The 19569-nt window shown below is 36.1% G+C and overlaps 1 protein-coding gene across 2 annotated transcripts in view; it reads left to right on the plus strand.

The window, feature by feature from the left end:
- The window catches only part of GLRA3 (glycine receptor alpha 3), a gene marked incomplete at both ends in the record, with an annotated part of 104889 nt that overhangs the window by 60668 nt on the left and 24652 nt on the right, over positions 1 to 19569 (plus strand). For both annotated transcript variants that reach the window (XM_084231544.1, XM_084231543.1), the window contains one exon: positions 7586 to 7668. In XM_084231544.1, coding sequence (XP_084087670.1) covers positions 7586 to 7668 — 83 coding nt within the window. The remainder of the gene's footprint in view (positions 1 to 7585; positions 7669 to 19569) is intronic.

The raw sequence follows: 19569 nt of genomic DNA on the forward strand, positions 1-19569 counted from the left end.
AGCTGAAAAAAGAAACTGTTATTCTAAAATCTAGTACCCAGTGAAAATATTCTTGAAGATTGAAGGGGAAATAAAAACATTTTTGGATAAAGGAAAGAGCATTTTCACTAGTAGATCTACCCAGAAAGTATAGCTAAAGCAAAATTTCAAAACAGAAAAGAAACAATAACAAAGAAACAAGGAATATCAAGAAGGAAGAAAGGAAATAGTTTAAGCCAAAATTTAATTATTTACAATAGAACTTTATTTACATGTTGAGTTTTCTAAATTAAGCCTGAAATCTATATAATTTTGCAAACCAATAAAAAAATTAAAAAAGGTAAAAGCTTCTAAAATATATTTAAGAGAAATGGTATATATTTATTTTTATTTCAAACACTTATATGTGAGAATAACTGTGAATGTAAAAATACACATATATGTAAATTAATTCAGGAAAACTGAAAGGACACTAACAAGTGACTAAGAATAACCAATTATGGAAATGAGCAGCAGAGTGTGGGTAGGAAAATAAGTAAGGTATAGATTTTTGCTATATGCAAATATATATTGTTTGAATTTGTATAGGTGAGTTATGTATTATAACTCATGAGTTATGTATTACATATGAATCAAATCAATGTATTTTTATGTGACAAAGTGCTTAACCTGACCTGGTGAGTCTTGACCTCTCTGTATTGTACATTCCTGGTGCATATCATGCAGCTGCCCATAGAGCAAATTTAATACTTTTCTTGGTAAATTAAAAATTAACATTGTGATTTATATAATGTTTTTTCTTAATTATGTGACACCACCTCATCTCAGACAGATTTTAGGTAGCATGGGCTGCAAGAACGCATCCCCAGATAGCAGGGAATAATCACTTTCACAAAATTAGAAAATCTAAAATAGTCCCATTGATAAACTTGGACCTCAATTTTTGTGGATATTTTGTTGTTTATATCAAGTCTTATTAGAATTGGAAACTGGTACCATATATCTTCGAATATTATGAAGAATATTCGAATATTATGAAGAATGTTCGAATATTATGAAGAAAGTTATAGGATAATTCAGAAATGCATCTTTTTTCTTTCAGTATGAATTCAGATGAAACAGATGATATCTCTCAGCTCCTAGTTTTTGTTTGCTATATCCTGGCTTACATGATCAAAGAATAAATTCATATTTTTGTGAGTTGTTTTTGGAAATCTCACAGGACTTTGAAATCTTCAAATGGCAGTTTCTTTGTTAACAAAAGTTGTGCCAGAAACAAAGATCTCATTCAATTTACAAATGGAGCATCTGTGATGTTTCATGAGCGAGCTGGCTTTCCTGACTGTTTAAAGAAAGAAGCAGAATGTCCTGACTATCTGACCTATTGAACTTATCATCTGTGCTTCCTCCTTATACCAACTGAAACAAAGAAATAAACTGTAGAAGGAATAAAAATGGCATCAACACAGGAGAATAAAAGTCATGGGTAGGAAGACAGTGACAGATGAGTGATGACAACATGTTTTAGGAAGCCTGAAAATGAATGCACTTGTGAAAACCAACTTAATAGACATAGTGGGAAACCTAAGCCAAAGCAGAGGAACTCAAAAGAAAGAAAATAATATGCTCTAACTTTTAGAAATTTGAGACAGTTAGGATTTCAGAAAGTGGGAGTAAAAAAAAGCATTTAATAGATGACTTAAATTTTGTAGGAACAGCAGTGAGTCTTCTTGCTGATTTTTTTCACCAATGTCTATAAGGCTATGGACAACTTTTTTCCCTCTGAACTAGGTGGCAAGCAGGAGAGAACAGTTATTTCAAGAGCTTCAGGAGTAAAGACTTCAAGAGTGAGCACAACCGGTGTCTGTCACCAAAAAAAGTGAGGACTATGTGGTTTTCACACTACAGGCTGATCTCCTGTTCTCCCTAAAATGCTGAAAGTCAAACCTAAACCCTTTTCCATGGAATAGTCAGAATACATCTCTGGAAAATGAACTTGCCCAAGAGAAAAGATCGAAAGACACTGAGAAATGGAAAACCACCTATGAACATCTGGGTGGCCCTGCTGTCAGCCTGTATTTAGGATCATTGCCCAACAACCATCAGCTAATTAAGGTCAGATAGTTTTTAGTCATTCTTAAATATAAGATCTTTGAGAGGATCCTGTAATATTTACAATAATTAAAAGAAGTAGGAACCAAAGGAAATGTGCAGAGGGGAAAAATAGAGTAAAGAGAAGAAAATTAGAGAAACAAAAAGAAAATAAATGATTGGAGAAAATGCAAAGAATAGAAGAGATAATTAAAAAAAATTCTCCATGCAGTGGGGACAACTGCATGCATGAATATTTCTTGGAGAGAAAATACAGAGTCGTTCAGAGCATATTATGAGCAAATAGTGATCCAAAGTGATGGGGTGTGGATCAGTAAACTATTTGGAAGATGAAGTGAATGAAGAAGTATCTTAAGAAGTAAAATGAAGATCCAAAAAAATAAAAACAGAGGAGAGCTGAGGTAGAAATGAGAACATTAACAGAGATCCAATATCTGACTAGAAAAGAACAGAAAAATAGAGATTCCCATGAAAAATGAAGAATTGACAGATCACCTACCATTTTTAACCATTGAGAAGGACTTTGAAGCTTGTTCAGTTTAAATGAAGAGAAGAAAGTAGAAGCTGAAATTGTGAAAAGGAGACAATTTTGACAGTAGGGAAAACAAAATGCTGTAGAAGAGCTGTAATTCTAGCAGACTAGTAAATCTTACCCATGAACAAGAATTATGTATTACAACCTGAAACGCTCAATATCAGTCAATTTAATAGTAAATGTTTGCAGAACTAAACTTTGAGTATTGGTGGGAAGTTTAGTGTACATGGAGTATCGTATAAAGGAAATAAATTTTTATTTCCTCTTGTAGGAAATTAATAGACAATTTTAACAATTTGAAAATCAAGTATAATATGATCGTAGTCTAGATTGAGTAATGTAAACTGTAGATAAATATCTAAAGAAAGGCTGCCTTGGAGGAGCTAGAACTGGGCCTAGGGATGAGGAAGGCAAAGGTAGAACTATGTTTTGTATGTTTTCTATCACTGAAATTTTCAGTGATATACATGAATTACATTCATAACTTTTATTTTTTTATTTTATTTTATTTTTTTAAAGATTATTTATTTATACAAGCACTGGGTACAGTCAGAAGCGCGGGAGGGTGAGAGAATTCACCAGAGCCAGAGCTGGGAGCAGAGCAGGCAGAAGGACCGAAGGACACTGCTGAGGGGAGCAGCGGGCGGCAGGAGAGGTCTGCGTGCCATGTGGGACCCTCACGTGGTGGCCGGGGAGCAGCCGGGGATCCAACCGGTGCTGAAGAGGCTGCGGGCAGCTTTGCAACCGAGTGCTCAACCGCTGCGCCACCGGGGAGGCCCCATTCATAACTTTTAAATAAAGTTCTTTTTAAGTGACAACTTTGGAATCAGACACATGACTCCAGATTGTCGTGTGGAAGTTGATTTTCACTACAAATAAGGTGAGCTGATTGCCCATATTCTGGGGGTTGAGCAAAGGCTGGAGACTGCTAGATCAGAGACAATGGAACTAATCACTCACTGCAGCCATGCAGCGCTGGCATCAGCATACTTGCCTGCCTCTCCCTTGCTCATGTCTCTCTGGCTCAAGGTAGTGGCCCAGACACCAGAGGCTGTGTCACACTATGGAACTCTGGGTTTGAGGAATCCATAGCAGACATAAGCAACTTTTCTCTTTGTCCAGAGGAACAGTGTTATCTCATTCCTCACACTGAGCATCTGGGCCTCGCTGGTGGCATAATGGGTTAAGTCTCAGCACTATGAAGCTATCCACAGCCACTGCAGCACGAGTTTGATCCCCAGCCAGGGAGCTACCCACATGGCACAGCAGACCTCTCCTGTCTCCCTGCTGCTCCCCTCAGCAGTGTATTAGTGTATTTCAGTAGATCTGCTTGTACTGCTCTCCACTCTGTCTCTGGTGAATCCTCTCATCTCCCTGCCCCACACATCTGGCCAGTACCCCAGATCTCATATGCATAAATAAATAAAAATAAATCTTTAAAAAAAAAGAATCATTTATGTATCTTTTACTTTCACTAAATTAACAGTACTGTATAAAATGGCATTTGTGGTCTAGAAATAGGAAATTTAAGTCATTTAGAGAATCCATTGCATTGAAACTTTCAATCCCTGAAAAGCAGTGAAAGATTTAGACTCTAGAGCCTCTTGCCCCAAGTCTCAAATCACTGCTACCAATTTCTACTTTCTAATGTCTGGTGAGTTATTTCACAGTTTCCTCTTCTCTAACATAAAGATAATGTAGTTTACCTGTCTTATAAATTTGTAGTAAGAAACAAATGAGTGAGGCGACATATTAGGTATTTAAAATAGTACCTAACAAACAGTACTACAATAGATGTATTATCTACTATGTTATTACAGACAGTATTTCAAAGACCCTTCATAAAAGGCCTAAAATGGAGTTAGCCCTTTTTATTTTTTTAACTTCAAATAATGGTTGTGATAGACACCAGACTAGAGGAAATGATTGTTCAATAATAGGTAACACCTCAATTTTAACGAGGCTAATTGTCAGAGATTAGAGTCATCTTTTCAAATATTACTACCTTACTAAGCCAAGCTTTCTTAAGAGAAAATAAAAAACACATATCCTGTTTATGTGTCTTGTCTCAGAAAGAGAACTCCGTGTCCTCTCTTACACAAGATACTCATTTCCAAAACAGTAGAATGTGATTAATTGTGTCTTGATTTGGTTTTCTTTTGAAGTGGTCAGGACCTATCTTTAATTTATATGTTATGTTTTGATAAAGAAATCCAATATCACACCCACCAAGTTTTTATATATTTTTTTCATCCATAGGCTGTTAAAGAAGCAATTGTATTGTGCCTTCAACAAAAAGAAAGCCAATAAATAGTTTTCTTTTTTTTTAAGAATATGATTTATGACAGAATTTCTACCAAGTGTTTTTCTTTGCCAAATAATTCCTTTCAATTGCCTTTTTTTCTTCTTAAGAATTATGTAATGTCTCTCATTTTATGCCAGAAAAATAGCCTGGATGTGAATTTGACATCACATGCTTGTGGGAACCTGGAAAAGATTCTGAGATGCTATTTACTTCCACACAAAAGGTCACAGACTTCATTCTCTAAGCCAACATTTGAAACTGGCTTTGGGTGTTTGGGAAATCAGTGTGTGCACGTTCAAAATGTACTTGTGCATACACATCCAACAAACGCTTTCACAAGACAGAACATCGTGTCCCCCAAATTTACAATGGACATTTTTAAGAGAGAACTTTGTAAATATCCACATTCATACGTAACCTGACTTAACCATCTCTTAACCTAACTGAGCTAGGAAAAAACTGGTTTTGATGAACTCTGTGAATTATTCTAGTGTGTTATTGGTTCTGACTTGAATGATCAAGTGAGCCTCCTGCGACTCAAAAATTCAGCAACTTCACATGTACAGCCACTTTGGTGTCACAAATTATGTCTGTCATCTACATAGAAATGCTACTGGAGAGAATGTAGTTCTGTTAATAGTGCTTCTGCTGGTTTTTTATTAAAACTTAGTTTTTATGAGTGATTTATTTCAGTTGTCTTTGTGGCCATCCTATATAATTTGGGGAGGGCAGGGTGGGGATGTCTAGGGGTAAAATAATGTAGTAGTATTCCTTAATATTTATTCAAAGTTTTCTATGTGTCTAAGCACTTTGCATTTATTAATTCATGCTTTGCTCACAACATCTCTCTAGAGTAGTTACTATCAACATCTTCCTTTTAAAGATGAGAAAATTGAAATCTTGTGAGTCAAATTAATCTGCCTACAGTCACAAAAGTAAACAAATACTCCTAGGGGTGATTGTCAAATACTAGATTTCAGTGGAAATTCTTCTAAGAAAAGGAGTTGGATAGAGTTATTTGAAAGAAATTTTGTTTCTTTCAATGAACTTAAATTTGTTTGATTCTGGGTCTCTTTCTCAGCAACAGGAGCTATGATTTTTTGGTGATGCCAGAGAATACCTTGGTGATACACTTTTCCAATAAAAAAAAAAATTAAGAGTGATGAGTTAGTTAAAATGTCAACATAAAAATAGTTGGGAATAAGGGGGAAACAGGTTAAAGGCTGATGTATACCAAGCAGGTCATCCCTGGTTGTAAAGTCAAATCTGTGTAAAGTCAAATCAGAAGTTTATTTGACAATCATGAAATTATCCATATATCACAGATTCTGAAGGGCTGTTTTTTATTATTTCTAAAATAATTTTTTAAAGTGTATTATGTTTATTGAGGTCACAATGGTTTACAACTTTGTATAGGCTTAGGAGTTTCTCTTCAGGATGTCACGGCTCCATGCCCACCACCAAAGCACCCATAAAACCCCACCACAGTCCATTGGGCACCTCCCCTTGCTGCCCTCCCTTTCTGGTAGCTTCAATTCTGCAGCCAGATTTCTAGAGTTCCCTTTGGTTTTGATTTTCTGTTCCTTTGTTTTGTTTCTCTCTATTCTACATATGTGTGAAGTCATCCAGTATGTGTCTTTTTCTGTCTGACTCATTTCACTTAGCATGATCCAGCTCAGTCCAAGACTTCATCTTTTCTTCTAGCTGAGTAATGTTCTACTGTGTATGTATTTTTCTTGATCGTGACAAGATCTGGTGAGTGCCCTATTCCCACACACCACTCTAATTAGGAGACTTTTCAATTCTTCCAGATTCAGAGTTTTCCCTCTGCTAAACAGCACTGGCTGTTCACTGACAGTCTCTTCAATGTCGAGACAGAGGCCTCGGAGCCACAACACAGGATTGCTTTTCTGCACCTCAACTTGCCTTTCCACATCCAGAAACTCCCAATCCTGGCCTCCCTGGTGGCACAAGGGGTTAAGTCTCAGCGCTATGAAACTATCCACAGCCACTGCAACAGGAGTTCAATCTCCGGCCAGGGAGCTGACCTACATAGCACAGCAGATCCCTCCTGTCTTGCCTACTGCTCCCCTCAGCAGTGCATTTCAGTAGATCTGCCTCTTTTGTTGAATCCTCTCATTCCCTGCACCTCTGGCCTATACCCCATTTATTCTTGTATGCAAAAATAAATAAATCTTAAAAACAGGAAAAAACCTCCCATTCCCGAGATAATTCACTCTCTTGACTTATGTTGTTCATCTGATTTTTAGGAAGGATGCCTTTTGACATTTGGCATTAATTATATAGAACCCATTCTTAATTTTTTAAAGGTCTCTTCTGGAAATGGATACTTCTTTTGTATAGCTACAGCCCTCTCTAAAGGGAAAAAATAGAACAATGCCTACATATGTATGTAAATGTGATAGACTATTTAAATATATAGACTTTTCTCTCCCCCACATCCAAATTAGAGTTATATATATATGAGTACAGCTGTTTTGTAGTAAACAATATAACCAAGCTGGAGCAAATTTTACTTAAATAGATGTTAGCCACTATCAAAAAAAAACATGTTTTCCAATTGTATCCTCAACAGTAGAGTATTAATATATCATCAATTTTTGTTAAAGGCAAATACTTTGAATTTTTTTCAGATTGACATTAACACTGTCCTGTCCAATGGATCTCAAGAATTTTCCGATGGATGTGCAAACATGTATAATGCAGCTGGAAAGCTGTAAGTACAACTTACCTTTTCTAAATACTTTAAAAAACATGTAGTAGATATAAATGTTAATGAATTATATAGCTAATTTGCTTGATACTATGATAGAGAAATAAATTGAAGACCTGAACATAATAGTTTTTAATCTTGAGAAAGGTTATTTTCTCTATACAAATCCTCAAAGATAAAAGAATGATAATTAGGGAAAAAATAAATGTTTATTTGAATGCATACCATAGACCCAGCATTTTGCATGTATTGTTTCTTCTTAATTACAACAAAGACATTGTTATCCTGACTACATGTCTCCAGATGTGTAGCCAGTGACTTTGAGTGGTAACAAACTCTCTCTAATACTGTGGTTACCTGGAGCCATTTTTCTGGCCCTCAGCTGATATTTATTTAGCATTTACTCTGCTAGGTATGATATGTAGCTTACCTCAGAAGAAAAGAAATTCCTCACATTTTTCCAAACTTGAAGGCATCCCTTTCAATTTCTCCCTTCAAAATGGACCCACATACACCACTAATTGTTTCACATGTAAAACTTCAGATCCCCTAGTTGTTCTGAAAAATCTATATGATCAACCCCAAATTAATTGGTTTGCAGTGTTTAATACCATACAAAAAGTAAGCATTATGCCATAATTTTCTTCTGGTGATGAAATATATATATGAAAGAAAAAGGTCTGGGGTTTCATCATTTTTTTATTTTTGTAAATTTTTTTTATTTCATTTTACTTTTTTTGTGTCTTAAAATATTCAATTTATGTTCTGTGCATTGATAAAGAAAGGGGATTTCCAAGGATGTCCATTAAACATTAAAGAATATTATAGTTAAAGGGCTGAAATAAGTTATGTTTTTCAGTAAATAGGTTTTACTGCAAACAATAATTTTATAGTGTTTTTTAAGTTTATTTTATAACCACACTTCAATCATATTGAAAATTAATGGGACAAGCAGATTATCTTCTTTTGAAGGCAACTGAATTCGCTATGAAATAATAGATAATATACAGTTTTATAGAAGAAACATTGCATTATATTATTACTATATTCACATTGAGAATCAGCATGTGTAATACATTTTGCTAAGTAATGCCTAATATTAAACATTTAATAAGTCTCTATAATGTCACAGAGGAGCATCCAAGGAACCATCCTCAAACTACCATGAATCACAGTCAAATGAATGTTGTTTGCATTAAACCAAGTAAACAAAACCTAAAAATGATGCAAAATAATTTAAACATATTTTACCATGTCCTGCATATTTTGAGTAAATATATTTTTTGCATGATGCTGTCTGTGTGCTTTATGTTTATACTTTTGTAATACTTTTATGTATATACAACATCAAAAGCCTCGTTTTCTCTTATCTAATGTCAAAAGATTATGACATGCCAAAAGGGAATTTCAGAGTGCTACATAATTGATTTTTAACAAATTATCTTGGCTTCATTATAGTTGAGGCATTAGGTGATTTGCTATTTGAAACTATATTTCTTTTTTTGTGTGTTTACTTTAAAAAATATTTTTGAAGTATTATTGCATGATAAGATTGCTTTTCAGGTGCACGTCTTTGAAGATCAACATGTGTATATACTACATTAAGCTCACCACTAAAAGTCCAAGGATAGGAAAAGCTAGTGTTTTGACATATTTTATTCCTGAGGAAAATCTGAACGACACAGACCAAGCCACAGAGCAAGCTGTGCAGTGTGGTGGAGCCGTCACTAGATGGCGGGCCCACTTCATAGGGGACTATGGCCTTGCCTCTACATTTGGTTTCTTTTAAGTATGAAGAAATGGAAATATTTCTTTCGCTGATAATTAAAAAAAAAAAAAAACCTCTTTCTTGTTAAATATAAATACATTTAGTTTATAAGTAGTTCTCGAATTCTAAGTGTACACACAAGAATGTACTAGAATCGATGGGAAAAAAGGATAATCTGGTTTTTGTTGATAGAGCTATTGTATTTAGCAACATGAATGGGTGGGGGAACAAAGTGAATCATAGTCAAATGAAGGTTGTTTGTACTAAAATAAATAAACAAAACATAAAACAAATAACAAAACAAATAAACAAAACAGTAGGGGAGATCTTTAAACCAGATGAGGAAGGCGCTTTGAAGACAGACTGAGTCTGTATCTTAGTTGAAAAATTAGATACAGTAAAAATGTCAAGAAAAAAAAATCCTATGCGAAATATTCTGAGATGGTTGTTACCCTAATTGCTAGGCTGGGTGCTCCATATGGGTGGAGTGGAGCTGTTTAGATTTAGGAGCAAGAAAATGATTTGATCAAAATTGGGCCAAATGGGGCCTCCCTGGTGGCACAAGGGGTTAAACGTCAGCACTATGGAGCAATCCACAGCCTCTGCAGCAGGAGTTCGATTCCCCAGCAGGCGAGGGAACAAACCACATGCTGCAGCAGACCTCTCCCGTCTACCTGCTGCTCCCCTCAGCAGTGTATTTCAGTCAGTCTGCCTGTTCTGTTCCCCACCCTGTCTCTGGTGAATCCTCTCACCCCCTGCACCTCTGGCCTGTACCCCAGTTCTTATATAAATAAATCTTTAAAAAAGTTAGGCCAAATGAACCAAGGTTGTTAAAAAGTTGCCATCATATTCCAATAAAAGGAATTAAAAGCAGGGACAAGAAACTGTGGTGGCTGATTCTATTTAGGAGGCAACATTTTATCTTCACCCTCAGCTTTCTCAGATGGACTTGGAAACTAACCAGACAAAAGACAGATTAACAGGAGAAAAGCGTCCACCTTTATTTAATGTAAGTTTTAAGAGACACAGGGGCCGTGCTAAGGACACGAAGACTCAAAGAAGTGAGAAAACTTCAAAACTCCATAAACTTTTGAACAGAGAAGCAATGATGGAAAAGTAAGTCAACTGTAACAGGAGGCGCAAAGAAGATAAGAATTATTTGGACAAGGTGTGTTTGTGGAATTCTCTTGACTTCCCTTCCCTGTTGGAAAATGTTGCTTTTTCCCTGATACAGGGAGAACATTTTTCACTCGGGAGTTTTATCTCCTGTTTTCAGGAAGAAAGGGGGAGACAGAAGACCTTTCTTGCATCTGCTTTGCCATTAGCTCAAAATACTCCTGATGCTACATAGACTATCTGAGAGCAGCGTGTTCATCATTTGCTTCAATCCCGAGACTGTGTAAAGGACAGGAGTCCCTGAGTCAATGGTCTCAAACTTGGACAAGTGGAACCATATTGGAAACACTGACAGAGAAGGAAACCAAAGGATGAGAAGGTTGTGTTGATGGACCCAGTTTTAATACATTTGATATTTGGGAAATTTAGAGCTAAAGCCAAGGAATTATGAGTAGAGATCTACTATTGAAAAAAAAAAAAAAAACCAAGCAGTCTTCAAGCAATAAGATGACATGGAGAGGAAAGCAAACACACACATCAGATCCTTAAGAAATGCCTATGTTGGGCCTCCCTGGTGGTGCAGGGGTTAAAGTCTCAGTGCTATCAAACTATCAGCAGCCACTATAGCATGAGTTAGATCCCAGGCAGGGAGCTACCCACATGGCGCAGCAGACCTCTCCTGTCTCGCCCGCTACTTCCGTCAGCAGTGTATTTCGGTGGATCTGCCTATTTTGCTCCCCACTCTGTCTCTGGTGAATCCTCTTACCCCTACATCTCTGGCCTGTACCCCAGTTCTTGTATGCATAAATAAATAAATCTTTAAAAAAATAAAAAGTGAGTGAGAAAAATGGAATCAGTGCATGAAACTTATTATTCCATGAGCGTTGCTTATTTAAGAAAGAGAGAGAGATTGCAGTGTCTGGGGGTAGCTGGGTCACTGCACTTCCATTTTTAGAATAAGGAAAGCTTACTGGGACTATTTTGCAGGCACAAGGAGTGACGTAACAGAGCTTTTGTTGTTTCTGCCTTTCCAAGGACATTTCTAAATCCATCAAACACTCAACAGGGGAAAACAGAACCTCTGGCCTCCATCTTCCTGGTTTCCTAATTCCTTTATCAGGAATGAGTTGATTGCCTCAAAGGTCCCCTTCATACTTCAGAGTCATTAAACATGGTCTGCCTTCTTCTTAGAAATTAATTTAACTCACAATAGAGATATTGTTTATTAAACTCCCTTCGGAGATGCTAAGTAGACGTTGTCAGTCAAAGTAGCTGCTGAAGTAGACCATGAAGTGATATTAATAAACATGGCCTTTTCATTATAATTCTATGGGCTGCTTCTTTTTTTTAAGATTTATTTATTTATGCATACAAGAACTGGGGTGCAGACCACAGGTGCGGGGGGTGAAAGGATTCACCAGAGAGAGTGGGAAGCAGTACAGGCAGATCTACTGAAATACACTGCTGAGGGGAGCAGCAGGCAAGACAGGAGAGGTCTGCTGCGCCATGTGTGTTGTTCCCTGGCCTGGGATAGAACTTGTGCTGCCACGACTTGCAATAGCTTAATAGCACTGTGTCTTTAACCCCTGCGCCACCAGGGAGGCCCTGGGTGGCTTCTGCTGACTACAGCTTCCTACTCTACCTACTCACAGATTAAATTTAACTTCATTAAGGTGAATTTCATCTTTAACTTTTTTTAGCTTTAATATATAAAATCTACCTATTAGTACACTTAAATATACTCTTAGCTTTTATCTCAAGTTTTTCAGTTCTTCATCTTTGCATGCTTCAGGATAGTTCTGGCTATCAATTCTTAATGAGCTTTTCCAAATCACTTCCCATTCCCATTACCCTTAATAACATGAATTACTCTTTGAAACAATCTTTTTATTTCTCTGTTCATGTGTTTTTGTGTGTGTGTCTCCTCACCTAGGCCTGCTACACTGTAGCTCCATGAAAACAGGGAAATTGTCAGTCTTGTTTACAATTTATTATCCCCAGAAATCTGGTAAAAATCAAAATAACAGTGCTCTCTTTCTCAGTCTTAATTATAGTAAATCATGTGTGCATGGTTACAAAGGGCAGCTAATGTGGGCCACTTGTAATCATATTTAACTCAAGGAATCTTAAAAAGAGCATCAAGTTAGCGGCCTGGAGCAACTTACCTCTTCACAGAGAAGTCTAAATAGCAACATAGGGCCTCCCCGATGGTGCAGGGGTTAAAGTATCACAGCTATCAAGCTATTTACAGCCACTGCAGCACGAGTTCGATCCCTGGCCAAGGAGCTGACCCACATGGCACAGCAGACCTCTCCTGTCTCGCCCCGCTGTTCCCCTGAGCAGTGTCTTTCAGTAGATTTGCCTGTTCTTCCCACTCTGACTGGTGAATCCTCTCACCCCCCGCACCTCTGCCCTACATCCAGTTCTTGGATGCATAAATAAATAAATAAATATCTTTTTAAAATAAATAATAAATATTGACAGAATGCTTTCTCACCTGGAGTTTCTTCCAAAGAGGCAATCAGAACATCCCCTGGGCCTCAAGTCCACCCAGTCCTAGCCTTTCCACCCCTCTGTCAGGCTCCACAATGGAACATTTTCTGACTTGCATTGAGATGCCTCTGAAGAACTTTGAAACACCGTGTGTCCCACTGTATGGGGTGACTTCATGAGATCGTGAGCCATGGAACAAAATTATCAGTGAGACTGTCGTTTAAACACAGCAGTTAGGAATCACAAATTTTATTTCCACTGTTATCTGAAGAGAAGAGTTGGAAATCTAAACCTGTGGTTTTCAATTAAGTGTTATGTCTTCAGAGAGAAATATAACCAAAGAAGAATAATGTGTGTAGGTTGGTTATGCCAGAGAGATTGAGCGAAAGTACACTGACTAAGAAGATAATCTGGCAGGTAGGTCTATAACTTAAGTGAAGCCACATGGTACAGCTTGGTTTTTGATAAGATTATTCAAATTAAATGCACAAATTAGAAATAAAAATGTTTTGGTTCAATACACTTTTGACATAGCAGTTATTCCTTGTCAAGTCAATAAAATTTACTTGAGTAATATTTCTCCTGGCAATGGTCAGCAGTTGTGGGCCAAGGGTGAACATTTCTTCCCTTTGTTTTTTAAATCCCAGCTGCTCATTAAGAACATTCTGGATCAAACCCAGGCATCAATATCTCTCTCTCTCTCTCACGCTTTCTCTCTGCACACCCCCCTCCATCCCGCCACGCACACATTTGAAAAAGAAACTGGACCAAATATGATTATAGCTCACTTTTAAACTAAATATAAAACCTCTAATTCATTAATAAGTCTAAAAAATCAATTTAGGGCCTCCCCAGTGGTGCACCGGGTTGAGTGCAGCACTGTGAAGCTGTCCGCAGCCTCTGCAGCACCAGTTGAATTCCTGCCAACTGCAGAGCAACCCACATGGCGAAGCAGACCTCTCCTGCCTTGCCCACTGCTCCCCTCAGCAGTGTATTTCAGTCAGTCTGCCTGTTCTGTTCCCCACTCTGTCTCTGGTGAATCCTCTCACCCTCCTGCACATCTGGCCTGTACCCCGGTTCTTGCATAAAATAAATAAATCTTAAAAAAATAAATAAATAAATAAAAAATCAATTTGAACTTATATATATTGTCAGTCCACATTTGTCCTTTGAATAAGTATTTATTTCATATATTACTCATGGTATCAAGCACTTAACACTAACCTCATTTTTTTCAACTGTAATCTTTTAAGCTATTTTTTTAAACTAACCAACACTTTTCATCTTAGAAGTGATAATATAGTGTATTTTAATGATGTCTTCACAATTTTCATGTTTGTACTAGAATATTTCAATAAGAGAAACTAAAAATATACTTTAGCCTCAATTCCCACTCTTGCCAATGAGTATTCCCTTGTGACTAATCACGAGCACAGTATGTATACTCTGTGCATGATTGAAAATATGAAAAATGCATATTGTGAAAATTAATTCCAAGAATACTGCATCTCCAAAGATTTCTTAATTTAGTAAGAACATAGTTTTTACCCGGTAATGACTTTCCCCAATTTTTATTCAGATCTGTTACAAATAAATGAGAGTTTCAGCATTCAATTTTTTAATGAATTTAAGAGACTTCACAAAAGAAATTGTAATGACATCACATATTTCATCTTCAACAAAAGTAATTCTAAGAGCCTTACTTTGATTACAACATAAATTAAACTCTTTTAAAATTAGTTTAATGAATTTTCTCTTGGAAGCAGGAAACAATGCAGAAACAAAATCCAACATCATTTAATCACTTGCAAATTTCCTGCCATGTGCCTTTCCAAGAAAACTTGAAATCAGAGAAAGAGTGACATGTAGTCAGAAAAACTACCATTTTGATCTCAACACTTATGTTTCACAGCAATATGTAAATATTCCCCCTGCAAATGATGCTTCAAATAGCATCTTTACACAGTGTTTTCAAAAGACAATAATTTTTGAAACAGATTTTTATGTGTGTTTAGCTTGTTTGTGTTTTTTCTGTGGGTGGTACTAGTCTGGAACCATTTTGAATATTAAATGTAAACATTTTGCTCAAGATGCACATCACCATCAACTGCCTTGTGAGATGGAAATTAGTGATCAGTTTACAATAATGAACTTTTATTTCTTTTCACCCATTGCTCTTAAAAGGGTATATTACAGAATAAAAGCATTGCCAAAGCATAAAATAAATAAATATTTGTAGATTTCAAAATGCTCAGATTACTTTCTATGCGGTCGGTCCATAGTTGCACTGCTCAGCTTTCACTTGCAAATAAGTTATACTTTTCCATGAAACTTGGACGCTGACATTTTGCTGATGTCCTAGGTTCATGCACCAGACGACTAGCAAGAAAACAGCAGTGAAAACCTCAGCAGCTACTCAGATCAGGCTCTAACTGCCCTAAAGTGGGAGTTGCTATCTTGATTGTTCCTGAAAGGGTCTGATAAAACTCGCTGAGTCATCGCTGATGTTGGCTGTTTTACGAAGTTAACCTAATATTAAAACAATTTTACATGTTTTGAAAAACTGTATTACTTTTATTGAGGTAGCATTGGTTTATAGCACCATATGTGATTCAGAGAGAGTCTTTTGCTCTTAGACCATGGGAGAATTTAGATGTAAAGCTGAAAAATCTACCAAACCAATAGTAGTAATAACAATACCTAATCTAAAAATGAAAAATGTATAAAAGTGCTCAGCCTGAGAGGACAATGAGGGAAAAAAAGAAGTTATCTATCACTGTCTTGGCAAACCAAGATTCTCCTTCTTAGAGCCTAGTGACTTCGTGACTAGGAGAAGGAAAAAAAGAAAATCCTGGAAGACTGACCATTTTCTCTTAAGACTTTAAGCTCCCAGGATAAGATGTGCTTTTTCCATTGGTCAGTTTCAATTGCTCCCTCTGAACTTGGCCCGTTCACATGGAATGGAGGTAGCATGTTTGGATTCAATCAGTTACAAATAACTGGAAACAAATGCCCCTTTATCTTTCATGTCTGAATATAGTATATATTTATTTTAGCTCTGCTGTACCTGAGTCGGTTAGTTCAGAGCCCAGTTCTACTCCATAGAACACGCTGCTTATTTCCCTAGGAGACTCTTCCCAATCTGCTAGTCTATCTGTTTGTCAGTTGCCACTGTACTATGAGCTATTATGGTGTGAATCAGGTCACTTTGCAGTTCCAGAATCTTCCATTAGCACTGAGAAGGAGAAGCACCCAGCAATTCATCCATTCACTCCAAGATAGTAGTTTAATAATAAGATTTTTTTCTTGTTGGTAATATTTGAATGTTCTTATTGATGAGATTTTTTTATAAAAAAGACTATCTTTTAGAGTTTTAGTTTCACACCCCAACTGAGTATGAAGTACAGCTTTTCCCTACACCTCTCGGCTGCCCCATTGCATAATTTCTCCCAATATGAAATCTCACACCATAGTGGTGCATTTGTCACAATCACAGACCTTTATTAGGGTTTGCTCTTGGTTATGTACTTTTTCTGAGTTTGACAAATATATAATGATCCATACCCTATCATAATATCAAACAGAAGACTTTCACTGCCTTAAAACTCTGTTTTGTATTATATCTATTCATCCTCTCCCTGCCTCTCCTGTAATCACTGATCTTCTATTGCCTCCATAGTTTTGCCTTTTTAGCATGCCAGCTGGTAGGAATTCTCCAGTATGTGGCCTTTTCAGATTTCCTTCTTTCATTTACTGATATACCCATTTAAGGTTCTTTTGAGTCTTTTCATGGCTTGGTTGCCTCTTTCATTTTAGTATTGAATAGGATTCCATTGTCTGTAATAAAACAGCTTGTTTATATATTGACCTATTGGAGAATATCTTGTTTGCTTCCAAATTTTGGCAGTTATGCATAAAGCTGCTGCAAATATCTAGGAAGAGGATTTTGTAGGGATATAAATTTTCCAATCATGTAGGGATATAAATTTTCCAACCCCAAGACAGGGGTTGTTGGATTACATGGTAAGGGTATGTTTGGTTTTGTAAGAAATTGACGAACTGTGTTTCAAAGTGTCTGGACCATTTCTGCAGTCCCATCAGCAGTGAATGTGTGCCCTTATTGCGCTACATTCTTTTGAGTATTTCATGTTGTCAGTGTTCTGAATTTTGGCCATCCTAATAGACATGCAGTGATATCTCATTTTAGTTTGCAATTCTCTGGTGACAGAGAAGAATTTTTCAAATGATTGTGAAGTTATATCTCCTAATATTTTACAGTTATGCCTTCCCCCATTTCATACATTAAATTAGTTTAAAAAGCTATTTTCTTATATAATGACAGGAGGTGAAATGAGAAATTGGAATGAAAAAATTGCTTTTTTCAGAACGTTGGAAAATATCTTTACCAAAGTTACTATTCTTTCCTTTGAAAATTTGCAAACTTCCATAGCATGCTAATTATATATATGCACTTCAAATTCTGATTATTTAAATATATATATATATATCAGGAATATTTTTTTCTAGGAGGTTTGCATGCAAGGAAATTGTACGTAATTTTTAAAGAATTTTAAATAAATTCATTGTAAACTTTTAACTCATGAAGTCTAATTAGTAGTCTAAAGTCATAAATTCTTCAGGACACACTCTCCCTCAGTATAATTAATAAAAGTGTCTGGATCTATGGAGGAATTGAACCAGTCTAACAGGCTACGATGGCCCATATTATTGCTTTTCCTTATGAACACCAATGTCATTACCAAATGCTGAACATTTGCTGTTGTTTAGACACTGGCCCCAAAGATATCACTCAAGAAGGTCAGGCTTTAGGTGTCCTTTCTGCACCTCTTAAGAGTTCCTCTACATCTTATTTTCCAGTCTCATAGATATTCACACTATGGGGTGCATTTGATCATCTATCACCCGTACAGTGCTACATGTAATTAGCATAACCTTTTAATGTCTATACATACTTAAATCTCTTTGTAACCTTTACCTATGGTTTCTTTGCTCAGTATTCCTCTTTCTAGAATAACATTAAATGTTCCTTTTCTTGTTTTATAATGTACTTTAATTAGATAGATTGGTAAGACTATATTCTACTGCATCATAGAATCAAAAGTCTGGAAAAGATTTTGAGTTCATCTATTTTAACTAGTACAATGATTGAGTGTCTCTTTTAAAGTTCCTATCTCAAACTTTTATGAAGTTTAAATTATACGGGTCAAGCTAGAAAATAAAACAAAAGCTTGATGACTATCAATGTCAATAAAGGTAATTTCTAAACTAAGAACATAAGCAGAACATAAGCAGGGAAAGAGCTACTATCGACTGATTGGAGGAAAGCTACTTTATAAGCTGGTCAGAGCGGGTATGCAGATCCCATGAGATGTCAGACAAGACTGAGGCATGATGCAGGCAGTGACTTAGATTTTAAACTGAAAATATCTTTAACTTTTTTCCTTTATATATCTATTAATCAATTCCCAATTTTGACAAAATGATCTATTGAAGTGCCTCCTCTAACTTCTACTTCTGATAGACCATTGTAAAATGTCCTTGACCCTTGATGAAGCAGTAATGATTATAATTGTATTTAAATGTGGACCCTTTATAGATGTCTTTCTAATTATCTGTATCAAAATGGGAAATACATATAAAGCACTCAGCTGCACACCAGAATGTGGTGATTCTTTTAAGAAAAGCACTGGCAAGATTGATTTGCAAGTGAAAACAGCATTGCAAAGGAATGAATGTTTTCACTATCTTCTCAAAAATACAACTAAACCTTTTTTTAACTTAGTTTATTTTATCATGGAAAGAATACTGGCATGAAATCTACCCTCTTGACAAATCTTTAAGTGCACAGCACATTATTGGCGAGTATAGGTATGATGTTGTACAGCATTCTTTAGAGCTTATTGCATCTTGCTCCATCAAAACTTTATGCTTGTTGATCAGTACCTCCCATTTTTCTTGTCCCCCAACCTTGGCAACCACCATTCTACTCTTTGAATTTGGCGATTTTAGATACCTCGTGCAAGTAAAATCATGTTTGTTTGCCTTTCTGCAACTGGCTTATTTCACTTAACATACAAGCCTTAAGGTACAGCCATGTTATTGCAAAAATTTAAAATAGAGCTATCATATGATTCAGTAATCCCAGTTCTGGGTATACATCCAAGAGAATTGAGATCAAAGTCTTAAAGAAATATAGAACACCTATGTTCATTGAAGCACTATTAACAATAGTCAGGATGTAGAAACAAAAAAATGTCTATAAACATATGACTGGATCAAAAAAAATATGTATACATATACAATGGAACTCTTTAGCCTTTCAAAAGAAGAAAACTATATAATGTGCATAATAACACTTTGGTCTGAAGGTATTAGCTTCTTAAAGATTAGTTACATTGTGAAACAGAAAATAAGCAGTTCATGTTCTGATGTTAAAATCCATTTGCAAGTCTGTGTAACACTTTGGATCTTTTACCTATATGTGATTTTCAACATCATGTTTTTTT

Source organism: Talpa europaea (genome assembly GCF_964194135.1).
Source record: "Talpa europaea genome assembly, chromosome: 4".
Taxonomy (NCBI): domain Eukaryota; kingdom Metazoa; phylum Chordata; class Mammalia; order Eulipotyphla; family Talpidae; genus Talpa; species Talpa europaea.